The 18,634-nt window shown below is 36.7% G+C and overlaps 1 protein-coding gene across 1 annotated transcript in view; it reads left to right on the top strand.

The window, feature by feature from the left end:
- Positions 1 to 18,634, top strand: part of LOC132099092 (F-actin-monooxygenase MICAL2-like) — a 48,513-nt gene that overhangs the window by 17,805 nt on the left and 12,074 nt on the right. The window contains exons 3-16 of the mRNA XM_059505540.1: positions 1,075 to 1,282; positions 2,493 to 2,609; positions 5,271 to 5,372; positions 7,827 to 7,982; positions 8,433 to 8,533; positions 9,903 to 10,160; positions 10,243 to 10,358; positions 10,566 to 10,692; positions 11,057 to 11,147; positions 12,592 to 12,739; positions 14,362 to 14,561; positions 16,312 to 16,424; positions 16,536 to 16,604; positions 16,678 to 16,815. Of these exons, the coding sequence (XP_059361523.1) occupies positions 1,075 to 1,282; positions 2,493 to 2,609; positions 5,271 to 5,372; positions 7,827 to 7,982; positions 8,433 to 8,533; positions 9,903 to 10,160; positions 10,243 to 10,358; positions 10,566 to 10,692; positions 11,057 to 11,147; positions 12,592 to 12,739; positions 14,362 to 14,561; positions 16,312 to 16,424; positions 16,536 to 16,604; positions 16,678 to 16,815 (1,944 nt within the window). The remainder of the gene's footprint in view (positions 1 to 1,074; positions 1,283 to 2,492; positions 2,610 to 5,270; positions 5,373 to 7,826; positions 7,983 to 8,432; positions 8,534 to 9,902; positions 10,161 to 10,242; positions 10,359 to 10,565; positions 10,693 to 11,056; positions 11,148 to 12,591; positions 12,740 to 14,361; positions 14,562 to 16,311; positions 16,425 to 16,535; positions 16,605 to 16,677; positions 16,816 to 18,634) is intronic.

Genomic DNA, 18,634 nt, shown 5'->3' on the forward strand with positions numbered 1-18,634 from the left:
TTCTTGTTGTTTCTAAATACATTTGTACATACTGTACACACAAATCACTGACTAAATCTCTTATTTTTAATGACATTATCTGTGATTCTAGCAGGCTGGGATCTGTAAATAGCCACAACTGACACACTGCCAGGGACAACTATGCATATAGGCAATGAGGTGATATAGGCATTAAACATAATAAGATCCAGGATCAGGAGGGGCTGAAACCCGAGTGTATCACAATATTGATCACAGCACAGTCTGAGAGTCTTTGCCGTACACACTGTGACAGGAAACGCTAGCTGCCCTCACTGCTGCTTCCTTATTTTGAGGTCAATTAACCATTCTAAAGTTGACGGAAATCAAAGGAGGGGTAGGAAGTGAATAGATCAAGTAGAAAAAAAAGTCACATTGTACCATCTGGACTAAAAATGAGCTAAAGCTTTGCATGATGAAAGTCCAAGATGTGGCTCTCTTCTGTGACTCAAGAATAGATTTGTGTGGAGATCATCTCCCCACATAAAAAGTAATCTTTCATCAGTAAACCAGAGAGGATGAAGTCATACCCACAGCAGGCATTCTCAGACACGTCCCGGAACCTGACGTCTTGACTTCATCCAGTCATGCAAGCCCGATTCATGAATCATGCCTTTGAAATGAAAGGACTGTAACTGTGATTTAATGCTGAGGAAATCACACACGCGCCTCCAGTTATTGGCACTGGTTGTTATGTGGTGTTTGGATAAACATTTGCATTAGTGCTTCACATTCTTTGAGCTTGTCTGCTAAGATTGTCTGCTTTCAATGATACTTCCTGAAAGAGTGGGCAAAAGCTGTTTGTTCACCGCTGAGTAAAATAGGCTTCTTAAATTTCAATAAAGATTATAAAGTGCACTGTGATCCTTGAGAGAAAGAGTTGTCTTAGACCTCTGTATTCCCTTCTTTTATATATACTTGTGGAATTTTAAAAGGCAATGAAAACAAAAGCATCACCCATTTGTTCTGTACTGTCTCTGTTTTTTAAATGAAAAGAGTGACCTTGGTTAAGTTCTTACCCTGCTGATTCTCTCAATTTCTGATTGTAACTTTCAGTGCTTGATAATTGGAGGGGGCCCCTGCGGCCTGCGGACTGCCATCGAGTTAGCTTTCCTCGGAGCCAAAGTGGTGGTGATAGAGAAGAGAGATACTTTCTCCAGGAACAACGTGTTACATCTCTGGCCCTACACTATTCATGACCTCAGGGCTTTAGGAGCCAAGAAGTTCTATGGAAAGTTCTGTGCTGGAGCAATAGACCACATCAGTGAGTTAACTGAAACTACTTCTCATTCTCTGCATATTATAAGCAACCTATCATAACTTCCTTGTTTAAAGCAGTAGTCATTTTTAGTTCTCCTTTTGATTCTTTTCCAAGCCCTTCCTTTATCTATACATGCAGTGTATGCGACATTAGAAGGTTATCTACAGTGATTTTTTACCAAAAAACCTACATTAAATATCCTAATAAGTTAAGTCTATTCAACTAATTTGAGGAAACTCATTCCCTCATGTTATTATAGATAGCTAAAACTAATACTATTATAAACATGATTATTGAAATAAAGCTGAAATAAAAAGAATGTTGAGTTGTCTACTAATTAAGTTAAAGCACTAAAGTGACTAACTGGACATACATAAAAACTTAAAATAAAAATAAATCTAAATAGTATTTTCTTTTAAATGACAAAAGCACATCCCCTTTTTATAGAAAAAACTACTAGAAATTAATCAAATGAAAATTAAAAAAAATACATACCGTAACCAAAATAATATATAAATAATACTATAACGGTTAATTCCCCTTGAATTAACATAAATATTAAAGTACAAATAACTTATAAGGCAAGTAGACTTAACTCTAATATATTTTCTAATGTATATTTCGTTCAATTTTCTTTATTAAAGTCATTAAGTTATTGCTTCACATCAACATCCTTATTTCATAGCTGAACTTCAATAAAATGTATTGACTTAGTGGCATATTAACTATATTTCAACATATAGATAATACATTTACAGTCTTACGCACCATCAATCTATCGCAGAATATTTTCTTTCTGTTAAAAACCGTTCAAAAGGCTGCTGTTTCCATACAGTGAAGTGGATGGCGACCACTGGCTGTCAAGGCTTACATTTCAGTTTGTTCCTCGCATAAAGCTATCGCATGACCTTTCAGGATTTGGAATATTGCACATAAGTCATACGAACTACTTTCATGTTGCTTTAATGTCCTTTTAGGAGCTTGACAGACCCTATCCATTTTCACTGTATGGAAAAGAGATGATGATAGTATTTCAGTTTTTGAGATGAACGATCCAAATGAAGAAGCACTAAGTGAAAATACTATCCTGCCACTCTAATGACAATATTTCTGTTCTCACATCTGTTAATTCCCCTGGTTGGTGTTTTTATAAGTGAGGCAGTGTTAGCGTGACTGTGAGGATAATGGTTCTTGTTCTGGCTGGGTTTGGCAGGCATTCGGCAGCTCCAGCTCATGCTCCTGAAGATCGCTCTGCTTCTGGGTGTGGAGTTTCACGTAAATGTGGAGTTCATCAAGCTGGTGGAGCCTCCAGAGGACCAGGAGAATGAAGGTGAGAATGACAGCCCCAGATCCAGACTAGACGTTCTTGCGACTAGCAGTCAGTCGAAAGTTTGGACACACCTACTCCGTGTTTATTATCGCTACTTCTAGAATACTAAATATTTACATTAACATTTGGCAGACACTTGCATTGCATTCGAAGTACACATTTTATATCAGTTCTTGCGTTCCCTGGACACTGAACTCATGACCTTGGTGTTGCTAGCGCCATGCTCTGCTGTTTTTAGCTACTGAAAAGCTAGATGATGACACAAAACTACTGTATAAAAACAACACAAAAGATAATATGGGGTTATGTAGCAATCAAACTTTTCACTGGATATAATAAATGCACCAACTACTCAGTCTGCTTTCTAAGCCTGTTTATACCCAGAATGCCCATATATTCCACTACTTTGATTTAATTAAATTTATATCCCATAGTTTCATTAGAAACCACATAATCTTCTTGATGAATCTAGGGACTTTTGATTTTTCTCATGAGCTGTTTAAGGTTTCCTCAGCTGGTCTGTCATTACCAGGAAGATGAACGGATGGAGGGCTTCCTGTCTCACTATAATAGCTTTTTCCATGACAACCAAACAACACCTGCAGAGCTGTTTTAATGCCCATGGAAAAGTGTGCAGATCCACTTCACTCTCCCCTCCGCATCTAAGTGTCATTTTATGACTACATACAGTGGCATGCGAAAGTTTGGGAACCCCTTTGCAGAATCTGTGAAAATGTGAATAATTTTAACAAAAGAAAAGCATGTTCATACTAAATGCATGTTATTTAGTACTGTCCTGAGTAAGATATTGTACATAAAAGATGTTTGTATATAGTCCACAAGACAAAAAAAATTGCTGAAATTATTATTAAAATAACCCCATTCTAACGTTTGGGAACCCTTAGTTCTTAATACTGTGTGTGGTTACCTGGATGATCCACGACTGTCTTTCTGTTTTGTGATGGTTGGGCATGAGTTGTTCTGAACAGTTAAACTGAGAACTGTTCTTCAGAAAAATCTTTAAGGTCCTGCAGATTCTTCAGTTTTCCAGGATCTTTGCATATTTGAACCCTTTCCAGCAGTGACTGTATGATTTTGAGATCCAGTTTTTTTTTTTTACACTGAGGACAATTGAGGGACTCAAACACAACTATTAAAAAAGGTTTAAACATTCACTGATGCTCCAGAAGGAAACAAGGTGCATTAAGAGCATTAAGGGGTGAAAACTTTTGGAATTTGAAGATCAAGGTAAATTGTACTTAATTTGTGTTCGGGGAAACATACAAGTGTCTTCTGTTTCTTACGAATTCAGAACTAAATTGAAAACAATTATATTTCAACAAAATAAGAAAAATTTGGACATCTTTGTGTTCAAAAGTTTTCATCCCCCAGCTCTTAATGCATCTTGTTTCCTTCTGGAGCATCAGTGAGATGTGTTTGAGTGCCTCAATTGTCCTCAGTGTGAAAAGATGATAATTTCACAAGATTTCTTGAGATTTCTAACCAATTAGTAGATCTTGATAATTAGAAACACCACTCATACTGTAGGTCCAATGAGTGCATTTCCATATGTGGCCACTTTGGTCATCTATGGAAGAACAACATTGCGTAAGCTTCTCCCTTAGACTTCTAGACCATTAGCAATCTATCTTTCTCCCTTCAACAGCAATGACAGCAGGCTGATAAAACCAAAATAGCTTTCTAAATTAAGAACGTGTGCTTGCTGTGACCCTGTACAATGACTTTAAACGCTATGTTTATTTTGCTTTAAAGTTGTACTTTAAATGTTTGACATTGATGGTTTGCTTTTATTATTAATAACTGAATGACTTGCTGTGACTGGAATGCATGGCGATTTTTGGCAAGATTGCATAATGCACACAGGAGTAACATGACCTAATCTCGATGAAATATGTAGCTGTTAGAAAAATATGTTTTCGTTTAGCAGATTATTTTCATTTAAAACAACCTGTGGTTCAGCAAGAGCACTCCTTCAGAAGTGAAATTGGGTGAAGTGTCTTGAAATATTTAGATATTTGTATTTGTTAACCTATCGCTCCTCCCAGCTCCTGTCCTCCCCGGAGGAAAAAATAGTGCTCAGATGTTGCTTGGGAGATTAAATGAGTTCCAAGTTTTGTATCAACTCTCAGATGCTTCTGAAATTCCTTATGGGAAATAAAAATAGAAAGAACAGAATCAAATGTTGGCATGCAGTAAGACTACAGAGCTATAAAATGTACGTGGATAACAGTTTTTGGAGTTTGAGGCATTGTTGAAATCTCTTTTGAAATACAAAGATTGCTAGGGTTGTTTTCTAAGTAGAATGGCAGGACTATTTTTATTTCTCCTAACAAATGAGTCATAGCTGGCATGCAAGAGTAAAGAGCTAGAAAATGTAAGTGGGTAACAGCTCAGATAATTAAGTCTTATTCATATTTAAAACTCAGACTTTGACATCTTGCCAAATCGGAGGTCATTTTGAGACACTGTTGAGATTTATTCTAAAACTCAAGAAGAAAAGCTAAAAGAGTACTTGGATCGATCTCTGAAAAGTAATCTGAAAAGCATCTGAAAACCTCATTGTTCTCTAGGAGATAATAACGAGATCTCTGCTATGATCTGTCATTTTTCAGGCTGAATGAATGTGTTTGTTTTCCGCAGGGCCGGGCTGGAGGGCAGAGATCCGGCCTGCCGATCACCCTGTGGCCGGCTTCGACTTTGATGTTGTGGTGGGAGCTGATGGGAGACGAAACTCTTTAGAAGGTATAAGCTCAGATGGGTGGAAATGATGTAATAGCTGCTCAGTCAACATTAAAGAACTGCTCAGGAGAAATAAAATGTGTATGCCGTGCTGAATTACACCTATAATGCCGACTACAATAAACACACATGCAGCCCTTTGTTTGCACAGTAACTAAGAGGCTATAATAATCTTTGCTCTATGATTACACCGTTCTAGCAGTAACCAAAAATATACCTTCCTAAAACATGGTAGCATGTACATGAAAATAGCATGTCTCATGGTCTTTCAAAATATGTAATAGCACACTTCTCAACAAGTCACAAAATTTGAGGTTTCATTCTGTGCCATTTCATTTCATTATGTGCCAAAGTCAGAATATGAGCAAAATGGAAAATATAGGAATAGTTCACCCATAAATGGAAATGTGCTGAAAATCTACTCACTCTCATGTAGATGAATTTGTTTCTTCATCAGATCAGATTTGGTGAAATTTAGTATCACATCACTTACTGTGCAGTGAATGGGTGCCGTCAGAATGACAGCCCAAACAGCTGATGAAAACATCACAATAATCCACAGGTAACCCACTCTCCAGTCTTATAATGTCCTGTGAACCCACTGTGTGGAGTACTCGTGGGCTATAGTGATATTTTTATCAGCTGTTTGGACTCTCATTCTGATGGCACCCATTCACTTCAGAGGATCCACTGGTAAACACAAGATCCAAACTTCCAAATCTGTTCACATGAAGAAACAAACTCATCTAGATCTTGAATGGCCTGAGGGTGAGTGTATTTTCAGCAAATTTGTATTTTTGGGTGACCTATTCCTTTAAACAGCATTAATAAAACTTTTTAAGATATAATCCAAAACCTCTCTTTGTTATGCATTTTCCATCATTAAAACAACCTCGGCAACTCTTAAAACTTGGCCCGTGCTCTTGGCTGAAGTCCCTAGAATGGTTTGTTTTATCCAAGAAGGTTATTAAGCCATAAAATTGTGTTCTGCTGTGTAAAGAGAGACTGTATGATGTCACCAGCCACCCAACGGTTACACATGAGATCAGCGATTCAACATGTGCTCTTAGAGTTTCTGAACACTTTTCAGCTGATGATGTGTGTCCGTTGGACTCTGTTTTCTAGGTTCGTCATATTTTCACTTATCCCTAACCAAATGCTTTTTCCAAAAAAGGTCATTTGTGGGGCCTTCTAAACTATTGCCCATTGCCCAATCATGAGTAACTTTAGGGGAAAAAGAAACCCAGCTCCTTTTGGACATTAAGTGAGCTAGTTCAAGACGTCTAGGGAAGGTTAAATTTATCCCAATTTGAAAGCAGAGCAGGGGTCAGACGAAAACAGCTGGATTTGGACTGAAAAGTAGATGACGAAGAGAAGAACTGATGCCTTAGTGAATTAACAACATGGCAGTAATGGAACAGTTCTGGCTCTTAATCAAATCGGTGTCTGTTCATATAGAGAAGCTCTGTAGATTCTCATACATTATCTAGCAGGATGAGAAAGCAGATCCAATTCTCCTCGACCCAAGTCAACTCACTCATCAGCCATTAAAAATGAACAGCTTGTGCCATTTTTGTAAAATTGGGATGAACTTATTTGCCATTAGTGTTTAGTTCTAATACACAAAGACACAGTATGTTCCCTCTTTTTCATAACTGAGCTCCAACACATCTTAATCAGGCATAATGCTATAAAAAATATATTTTCTGAGTCAGAGTTTCTGTCAAAAAAAACAAAAAACTGACAAACAATGAGAAACATTATTTTGTTGATCTCTTGGGACTTGTCCGGACCAATCTCTCTTTAGCCAAAGAGATATACTTGACAGACTCGGTATATTCATATTCAGTGATCAAAGGGATAGTTCACCCAAATATGAACATTTTGTCATCATTTTCAAATTGTGTTTGTGATGTCACCGAATTCCAGCATCTCTACTTTACCTGTCACCATGCATTACAGGAAATAATCTTTTGAAAGGTCCTCACTTTGAAAGGCATTTTCAAAAATCTCAGCTTCATATTAATAAACAGGAAAATAGCAGTGTCATTCCTGTAAAATTAATCATGATACACATTAGATTTCAGCTTTAAAGCAGCTCTATAGAAGACAATGGTATCATAATTCAACTCTGTTGAGTTGTTTGAATTCAGTTTAAGTGTCAATGATGCAATGTTTGTCCAGCTCAATTCAGTTCAGTAGTATCAGTACAGTTAAATTGATGATGTTACTAAATATTAATTGTCTTTTAAACCCCAACATATCTTCAGATTTGCAGTATTCAGTGTGAACTCTGTGAACCTAAAATAAGATTATAATACTGGTAGAGCGGCATGTTTGTGCGGCGTTCGTTTACCTCTTTCAAACACGAGGAAGCAAACGCAACGTTATTGCTTTAAAAACTTCTAAGTGCTTTTCCCCTTGCTCAATTCTCCTCCTCTTCTCTCTCTTTCTCAGGATTCAGGAGGAAGGAATTTCGTGGCAAACTGGCCATCGCCATAACAGCAAACTTTATCAACAGAAACACCACCGCTGAGGCAAAGGTGGAAGAGATAAGTGGAGTTGCCTTCATCTTCAACCAGAAATTCTTTCAGGATCTCAAACAGGAAACCGGTGAGCAATAAATGTCACATTAGCCACTAAAAATACACCACATTAGTCTAAACTAAGCATCCAGCCCTCTGTATAATAAAGAAATGTCTCTGAATACTCACAGCTATGTACTTTGACCTCTTCCCGGTATTTCCCGCAATGTTTTCCACAAGCGTGTCAGTGTTATCTGCTGTTAGGAACGGCTATATTTCAGTTATCATCCTCCTGCTCTGATTTGTTACGTAAATGTTTATCCTCCAGGGGATCATGGGCATCCTCCCCTTCAAAAACATATGCTTTGTATACCTATCGTGACTCGTACCCCTCTGAAACTGAATTCCTTTAAAATCCTGTATTAAACTCACTCTGACCTCACGAGCTGTGTTTTGTCATATTACAGGCATGAAGATGTTACAGATGAGAATCTCTGACACTGATTTAAGTAATACCGTGATTTCGTCTCCTTTGCAGGGATTGATTTAGAGAACATTGTCTACTACAAAGACAACACGCACTACTTTGTCATGACAGCTAAGAAGCAGAGCCTGCTGGACAAGGGTGTCATCATTCATGTGAGTTTGGTGCTTTGCTCTGTAGCAAGTGTTGAGTGAACTCTTTATTTCAGCTTCTTGCAAGACGGAGGGAAGGGACGCCTAAAAACACAACAAAATGTCCAGAGGCTGGAGGCACACAATCACAAACGCTCTCTGGTACTCTCAGTCCTTGGGCCTCATCTTTGACGCACATTAGGGTTGTTGGCACTGTCTGTGCTGATCTGATTCACACAGTTAGTCGAGTGCTAGAACTGAGTGTGCGGCTGAGAGTGTTCACTAAAATCCGATTTTGGATTGTGGCCAGCTTTGGAAAGTCATCCAATCTTTCCTCAAGGCTTTTTTTTTACTGTCTGAAGGCAGATATTTTATTTAGAGTCCATTTTGCAAAGATCTGGATTTTTCTGGTCAAGGTGAATCATTTCTGCACCACTAGTGTCACCAAATAAAATTGCAACCCACCCCCCAGTGTTTTTTTTTTTTTTTTTTAAGGATCCATAGAACAAGATACATTTTCTTGAGGAACAAAGTTGCATAAGAGATTAAGACTTATTTTCAGACAATAATATTTTTTTTAGTGTTATTTTTAGCATATGTTGAGGTTTATGTTTAAGAGTTAAAGGTAAGTAGCAGTGTCCAAGATAAAGAAATTGAAAAATATATCATTTTTAATATATTTTTTCAAACTATGTAGCTTAAATGTACATATGATTTTGATGTGGTTTCGAAAAAGTACACTACTATTTTCAACAAAAGTTTAATGACTTTAAATTAAATGTGGTGTACTCCTCAAGTAATAACATATTTTACTTAAAGCTTGTAAAAATATGGACGTACATTTCTTAAAATTTTCAATATAAAAAAATAAAACATTTTTTATATATTAATTCTTCTTTTGGTGATTGTACCATGATTTTACAATTAAATTCTTCAAATTAAATTGCCAATTTTACAGCCTGAACATGAATTAGTCATTTTAAAACCTGAACCTTGCCATGTTCAAAAAGACTCACTGACACTGACGCACACTCATGAGTGTATTTTCATTTCCTATGTTTCTTCATGTTGGTCACACTACATTAATTTTGTTTTAAACATACAAATGGTAACAAAATTGCTTCACTGCTTGATTTTCAGTGCACAGTTAATGCACAGTTCATAAAAGTCCCACCTTATGTTTCTTTCATAGTATTTGTTTGATTTATATTTCAGAAGTAAAATGCATTGAGAATCCTGTTTCATGTTGACCGAAGAACCAGCTATTACAGCAGTAGAGATTAGTTTTGACATGCTTGCAGTCTTAGTTAAAGAATCAGCTATCACAGCTTAATTTCAGTCGATAGACATACTGTGTGTTTGGTGTGGTAACCAAATGTTTTGTATTGACTAGGATTATATCGACACTGAGGCACTGCTGAACAGTGAGAATGTGAACCAAGAGGCTTTGCTGGCATACGCACGAGAGGCAGCCGACTACTCCACCCACTACCAGCTGCCCATGCTGGACTACGCCATGAACCACTGCGCTCAGCCTGATGTGGCCATGTTCGATTTCACGAGCATGCACGCGTCCGAAAGTGCCGCTCTCATCCGTGAGAGGTTTGGTCACAGTGTGCTGGTGGCACTAGTGGGAGACAGTCTTCTAGAGGTGAGGAGATTACATTACTGTGCAGTTATACTTAAATAATCGTTCTTGTGACATGTGTTTGTGGTTGTCTGTCTCACTGTAGCCCTTCTGGCCTATGGGGACCGGCTGTGCCCGTGGTTTCCTGGCAGCCTTTGACACGGCTTGGATGGTGAAAAGTTGGGCGCAGGGTAGAAATCCACTCGAGGTGTTGGCAGAAAGGTCAGTAAAGGTCAAATTTCACATGTGAAAACAATAAATGCACACACAGCTCCAGATGAATATAGAAACCTGTGATCTATACAAATTTTGTTATGAAAATGATTAATACATTTTTTTCCTCCGATTTTAAACGTATTGAATGTTAACAGGTACTTATTATACCATCAATAGCCTGTTTATGTAGTTGTTTTGTTGTTAATTTTCTAGGGAGAGTCTGTACCGATTGCTACCTCAGACAACACCTGAAAACATCGCCAAAAACGTTGATTCGTACACCATAGATCCAGGGACACGCTATCCCAACCTCAATTCAAACTGTGTGAAGCCCGACCAGGTGAAATGGCATTACTATTTACTATCACAATACTTAATAAAATGGTAAAATCACTGCAGTGCACAACCTCAAGTGATTTATTGCTTATAACACTCATCAATAATGATAAATATACACATTAATTTAGTAAAACAGTAATCTGATTTGCAACCACAAATGCCTACAGATAATTTAAACTGTTATTATTAAATTCTACTATTTGGTGCTTCTTTTCCTTTATTTATGTTTTCACCGTTTTTAAAAAAAGCAATAAGCTCCTTAAAGCTATGTGTTATAGTGATGAAGTTGTTGTTGTGGTTAAAACAAGGCTCATCCAATCAGAATTTAGAGTCGTGAATATAAATGTAAGATTTCTAATTTGTAGGTCCGCAACAACTATATCTGTGGAGAGATGAAGTCGTGCTCTCTGGAACGGGCCGCCACGATACGCCGCCCGGTCAACTTGGCCAGAAGAGGTTTGGAAGAACCTTTTAATCAGTCTTAACTGATATCTATAATTATCCTCTGCTCTTTTACTTGAGTGCACCAGTCAGTCCCTCAAGAGTTGCCGTCACTGTATATGAGCGCTGAGATTTGCATGTGATAATCACAGGCAAAAGGCAAGTAAGTTGAGAGAAGACGAGTGTTTACAGCATTCCTACCTTCTGCAGATAACGGGCGGCTCCTGTTTTAGGAAAGTTCTCAAAACAGCAGAGCGAGCGCACTCCTTCAGCGATGTGGCAGGTTCAGGGAGAGGGAGAATTTATTCCTGCTGAGGGAATTTGACCCAGACTGAGATTTGTTATTACCAGCAGAGCCAAAGTAAGAAGAGAACTACCTTAAGTGAGGAGTAAGGAACCTTCCAGACATGCTGCTCAAAGGAACCGTTCATCCAAAAAATGGAACTTCATTATTTACTCACCCTCATGTTGTTCCAAACCTTTATGATCTTTAGTTTCAAGAAACATAAAAGAAGAAACTTTAAAGAATGTTCATGCTGCTTATTTCCATAAAATGAAACGCAATGACAGTGGGCTATAAAAAAACAACTTTCAAGAATTGTATGCTGTATATAAAGTCTTCTGTGACCCTTGCCACTGTCTGCTTTTGTTTATAGAAATCAGCAGCATGAACATTTCTCAGAATATCTATTTGTTTTCCACAGAAAAAAAAAAGTCATACAGGTCTTGAAGGACATGAGAGTGAGCAAACGATGACTGATTTTTATTTTTAGGCTCATGTTAGTTCTGAATTACTATTGCTACTACATTTTTTAGAAACTCATTATCATTGCTGGGGGTAACGCATTACAAGTAACATGAGTTACGCAATCAGATTACTTTTTCAAGTACCTAGTAAAGAAATTAATTACTTTTACATTGACAACCAAATTACTTTGTATTTACATTTATTTATTGGCATCTTTTCTGTCCCCTATGTTGAGAGATGTTGGGAGTGAGGTGCAGAGGCACTTCCATCAGGCTAAGTAACTTAAGTAATGCAATTAGTTACTTACTGTATGTACACTTTTTTTGCCTAGATTTACCTCTTAAAAATGAAATAGAACAAGAGTCAAAAGCTCAAATCCCACTTATGTTATGCAGTCGTTCCCTAAATCAATCACAATAAATCCTTTCGCTGTTGCTGTTCTTTTGAGCTTGTTGATGTGGCTTTACTGCATCAAAAAAACGTTAGCTGTCAGGGTGACATGCTACTCTGAAACATCAATAAACTTTGTGTTACGCAAGAGGAGGATTATGCTGCTGTGAGATTGATGACACCTGACACAGAGAAGACGTCACCTTGACTTTCAGTCCAGATCATTCCTTGAATATATTTTCAATCAGCTAAAGTCTATGCTTCTCAGATTTTTTGGGTTGATCGGTTTCAAAATAACATTTTCCTCTGCTTGTTTAACAGAGTCTGAGATCAGGCCGAGCCGGTTACTGACGTGGTGTCAGAAGCAGACGGAGGGCTACAGGGCTGTGAATGTGACTGACCTCACTTCCTGTTGGAGCAGTGGTCTGGCTTTCTGTGCTCTCATACACCGCTTCAGACCACAGCTCATGTGAGATTCTTTACAACATCTCTTTTCTGCAGGAAACACAGATAAATTTCACATCTAAAATCTGTAACTAACTTCGTGATCCGTAGAATCACCTAAAGTATTGCATATAATTATATGATTGACACTCACAAAGTGCTATGGCAGTACTATTGTACTGTGTAGGTAGTGATATTATATGATTACCGTTGTTCATATACAGTACACTACCCTGGTACTCCAAGGTACTGTGGTATTACCGTGGTCAGTCTTAAAAAAAAACTGTAATATTGCCATGGTACCAGCTTTGTCTTAAAAACAAGAAAACTTGCTAGAATGTCCAGAATTTGGTGTAAAGGAGGTATTACTATGGTGCCATGTCCAAAAATGTATGGTATTGGTATCATCATGGTACAAAGTAAAAAAAAAAAACTAAACTTACTATTCTACCATGTAAAAAAAACAAACAAACATACTGTAGTATTACTATATTACGTTTTACAGTACCATAGGTTGGTGCTATGTACAGAAAAAGCAACATAACACACAAACCCTGTCTTAAAAACATGCCATTGGGACAGTATTTTAATTCTAGAAATTGACAAAAAAACATGGAATCACTACCACGTGCAAAATCAATAAATACATAAATAAATGGTAATTAACATTACAGTAGAATTTTTCCTTTTTTACATCTGTACTATATCCATAGAAAAATACATATCATGGCACCATGTTTTTTAAAAGCATGGTATTGGTATTTTCTTTATGCACAAACAAACAAGCAAAGAAACATATTATTGCTATACATGGTAATTAAAAATTACATATATTAATCATCCATGTCCAAATAAATATTGCACATTTCTTAATGGTATTACCATCACATCATATTATATATCACGTCATATATCATGTATTTTTATATAAATAAAATGACACACAGTTTGGATTAATAAAAAAACTAATATAACCATTTAAAAATCAATAAATGTCATGCTGTCATGACCAAAAATAAACTTGAAATACATGCTAATATTGTCGATTATAAAGGATGAATCAAGCAGTCTCTATAAAACAGTAGTTTACATGACACTTTGATAATGTTCATTTGATGAAACATTATCAATGGAATTAAGTCGTTAGCACAGTAAACAAATATCTGGTCTGCTTCCAGACATGCCCATAAATCATATTCTGTTTTGGCAACCATTCCAGTCAGCTCTCCTGTATGTTTATTAGCATTTGCCTTTGCACAGTCAGTTACTGTGTAATCCTAAACATGAGCAGGACAATTGAAAAGCACTTTGACCCCTTGAAGAAACAGCTTTCCCATGTTACAGCATTTTTCCTTTTGAAAACAGATATCCTGCCAGATGATACTTATTCATCTAAAACAGAGTAACTTTTACATTTCAGCATTCATGGCTGAGAAAGCGTTTGAACAGCATTACCATGTGCAACATTTCACACACTTTATCAAGGGCCATTTTTCAAGTCTGTCATTTGAGATTGTCAAAAGTATCTTAAAGAAAGCAGAGAAGTTTCACAACTTCACATTGTCCTTTCTTTGCATGAATGTCAAGAGGCCAGCTTGTTTAATTCAGGTCCCATGCTCTCTGTTCTAATCACCTTGTTTCCTCTAGCGATTATGACTCTCTGAATGAGCAAGACTGTGCCAGAAACCTTCAGCTGGCATTTGATGTGGCAGAGAAGGAGTTTGGCATTAAGCCTTTCATCACATGGAAAGAGCTGGCGGCAGGTCAGGAGCCGGACAAGACCAGCATGTGCAACTACCTCTCCAAGATCTACGAGCTCTTCAGGGGAACGCCTCTACCTCCCTCAGGTAGATCATCAACTCTTTCATTACAACCCTATTAGGATCACTGGCTGTGTTTGAAATGGCAAACTAGCATACTATGTGTACCATTTATGCAGAATCAAGTACACTGGTGTTCAAAAGTGGGTAAGTAAGATTTGTTAAAGTCTCTTAAGCTCACCAAGGCTGTATTTTTTATTTTTTTTTTACACATAAATACAGTAAAAACTGCAGTATTGTGAACAATTATTAAGATGCAAACGTTTGTTGTCTGGACACTTTTATGAATAGAATGTTTGAAAGAACAGCACTTATTTGAAATAGAAATCCTTGTGACATGATAAATTCAAATTGAATGCATCCTTGCTGAATGAAAGTATTAAAAAAATCTTACAGACCCCAAGTTTTGAACAGTAGTATAAATATATTCAATCAATCATTTAATTTAATTATTTAGTTCACTTGAAACAGATTTAATATTAGTCATTAATTTTCTGTAGTCTCAATGACCCTTGATGGGACTCTGGAAATTTCCAAGATGGATATCACTTGCTGAATTAAGTATGCATAAATAAAATATCTTGCATACTAGTATTTGACCATTTCTCCTTGCATTTTGATAAGTAGAGCGTTCAAAAGAACAGCAACTATTTGAAATAGAAATCTTTTGTAACTTTATAAGTGTCTTTACTTTCACTTTTAATCAATACAATAAATCCTTACTGAAAAAAAACAAAAAAAAAAAACAATCTGTCTTAACCCAGACTTTGAACAAAAGTGTACATGATCGATTCAGTTTAGTATTCTATTATCAGGTAATTTATATAGAATATAATTTTGTGTAATATCAGTCACATTTTTCAGCAGCCTTCTTGACTTCATTAACAACAACAATCTAGCATACTAGAAATTGAACTTTCTCTCATTGCATGTTGCGTTGGTACTGTAAGAGTTGGCAGTATGCATGTATTCCACTTCAAACATAGTCATAGTCTCATAATACACAGACATTATTTTCACAAAAATACCAGTTACACTTTATTTTACAGTCATATACTTATAAAGAACTTTCCCATGAAAGTACCGGGCAGTTTAATGTACCTACATGAGTTAAGGTTCAGTTAAGATGTAGATTTAGGGTTAGTACCTACTTATTACACAGTTACTGTAATTGCTTTAGTAAGTATATAGTATGTATATGCGGAACAGGAATGTAAAATCAAGTACTACCAAAATATCTTTTCAACTCAAGAGATCTTCACTCCTCAAAATATACATGACATTCTGTTAGCCCTCTAAAGGTGTTCAGAGATTTGACACCAAAACCAAAACCTATTATCTGCTTTGAGTGTCTTCCACCTAGTTAGAGTTTGCATAAGGTGTGTCCATTAAGGAAACACACAATGCACTTATGGAAAACCCCTAAACAGAAGCATTTTATCTGGCCTTTTGCACTCAAACATTTGTGTTACACAATTCCTTCAGTCATGCCAGGAATGCATGTCTGTCTGAAACCAGGTTACCGCCCTACAGATCTGCACTTCAGCGCACACGAGGCCATAAATATTCCACATTATATATGATCTGGCCTCAGAGAAGTTAATACAGCAGAAGCATGTCTGATGTCAACTAAATCACATGCATTCAAATGGCTCCTACAAGCTGCAATATGAGGCTTTTATGTTGTAAATGGATGTTTGTTTGGTCACAATACTTGTTTGTCGTAGTTGTTTATTCTCAAATGTCATGTAAATGTTTGTCATGTGGTTTATTGTAGATTCAAAGCCAGATGGTGATGCAAATAATGAAAAATGTCCATCAGGTCCTCCTAGACCTGCTCAGAGTTTACTTCAGCCTCGTAAACGCATTCCCAAGGTCGGATACAATGGGGTACAAGCGAGTTATTACAAGCACTTTTAAAGCTAATGTTTTGTGGACAATGTTCTGTGTTCAAGTTTGGACATCACTTTCTAAAGCAAAATATAATACATTTTTCCTTAGAATGATAAAAAGGTTGAAGAAAATGATGCCATATACAAGAGAAGACGGAAAATTAATTACTTAGAAGAGGTCAGTATTATATGTGATATTATATAGCATGTGAAACTGGAACTGCTCTCTGACTGGTCTACTTCTCTTCCAGACAACCAAATCCTTCAATCAGAGTTCTTCTGTATCTAGTGAGGGGCGGGAACTGAAAGAAAACAAGGTCAAGTTTATAGCCACTCAACTTCTAGCAAAATTTGAAGACAGCACTGCAAGCTGCTCTATTCGCAGACAGGTAAATACTACTTTGACTAAACTCATGGCATCAGTGGAAGATTTACATTGCATTTTCTTGAAGGAATAGTTCACCCAATAATGAAAATTCTGAATCAGATTTATTCGCCAACTGTGTGCAAACATACAAGGAATTTGTTGAGGTTTTTAGGAGCTCTTGGTACAAACATACATACAGTACAAGCATACATAGGAAATTGAGAACAGAAAGAACGTTTAAATAAGACTAAGGAAAATAATAGTAATAATAATAATGTGGTATGCATTTGGATTTATGTACAGATTTGTGCATTATTTACTGTATATACAACTGTATAAATACAAATATTTATATGTATTAACATAAACTTCTGTCTTTGTTTACTCTCTCTTATATCATTTCGCATATTTCCGTTTTTCTTCAGTGGAACACAAACAGAGTTATTTTGCAGAATGTTCTTGCTGCTCTTTTCCGTATAATGAAAGTGAAGGCTGCAGAGCTCCAAAATGCAAAAACTGTCTGAAGTCATACAATAGATTTTAGTGACGGACTAATTTTTTTTTTAATTGGCATTCACAGAAAATCTATGTTGGTGCTCTAATGTATCTTTCACAAACTTTAAAATATTTTATATGATGTGTTGTACAAGATTTGACATCAAGATATGGGTCTGGGCAGTTTAAGCGATATTGGTTTCAAATTATATATATATATATATATATATATATATATATATATATAAAAAATAATAATAATAATGAGGAAATTTAGGGGTTAAATATTCTATTACATTGTGGCTTTGGAGAACCTCTTTACTTGGAGTGATCCGAGTATTTTTGTGCCTAGTTGATCTCTTCTTTCTCTTTTCTTCCTTCTGTCCTTCTGACCCTGGCTTCCTTTTCTCTGAAACTGCTCCTGGTGTAATGATTTCAGTCTGACTCTAATGATGAGAGGCCTCCAAGATGCAGGTTCTCTATTGGGATCAATGTTTCCATGAAGAACCTTTAACCTCCATGGAAGCTTGGGGTTCTTTATAGATTTTTTTTGTTTGTTTGTTTGTTTGTTTGTTTTCCTTTATAGATGTTCTTTAAAATTATCTAAAAACTGTTCTTTGGGGAATCAAAAATTGTTCTTTTGCTGCATTCCTGAAAAAAAAATTGGGAACATTTATTTTTAAGAGTGTAATGAGTAATGAATCTCTGCCTTGCTGTACAGTCGTGGCCAAAAGTTTTGAGAATTACATAAATATTGGAAATTGGAAAAGTTGCTGTTTAAGTTTTTATAATAGCAATTTGCATATACTCCAGAATGTTATGAAGAGTGATCAGATGAATTGCATTGTCCTTCTTTGCCATGAAAATTAACTTAATCCCAAAAAAACCTTTCCACTGCATTTCATTGCTGTCATTAAAGGACCTGCTGAGATCATTTCAGTAATCGTCTTGTTAACTCAGGTGAGAATGTTGACGAGCACAAGGCTGGAGATCATTATGTCAGGCTGATTGGGTTAGAATGGCAGACTTGACTTGTTAAAAGGAGGGTGATGCTTGAAATCATTGTTCTTCCATTGTTAACCATGGTGACCTGCAAAGAAACGCGTGCAGCCATCATTGCGTTGCATAAAAATGGCTTCACAGGCAAGGATATTGTGGCTACTAAGATTGCACCTAAATCAACAATTTATAGGATCATCAAGAACTTCAAGGAAAGAGGTTCAATTCTTGTAAAGAAGGCTTCAGGGCGTCCAAGAAAGTCCAGCAAGCGCCAGGATCGTCTCCTAAAGAGGATTCAGATGCGGGATCGGAGTACCACCAGTGCAGAGCTTGCTCAGGAATGGCAG

The sequence above is a fragment of the Carassius carassius genome, chromosome 2, assembly GCF_963082965.1.
Source record: "Carassius carassius chromosome 2, fCarCar2.1, whole genome shotgun sequence".
NCBI lineage: Eukaryota > Metazoa > Chordata > Actinopteri > Cypriniformes > Cyprinidae > Carassius > Carassius carassius.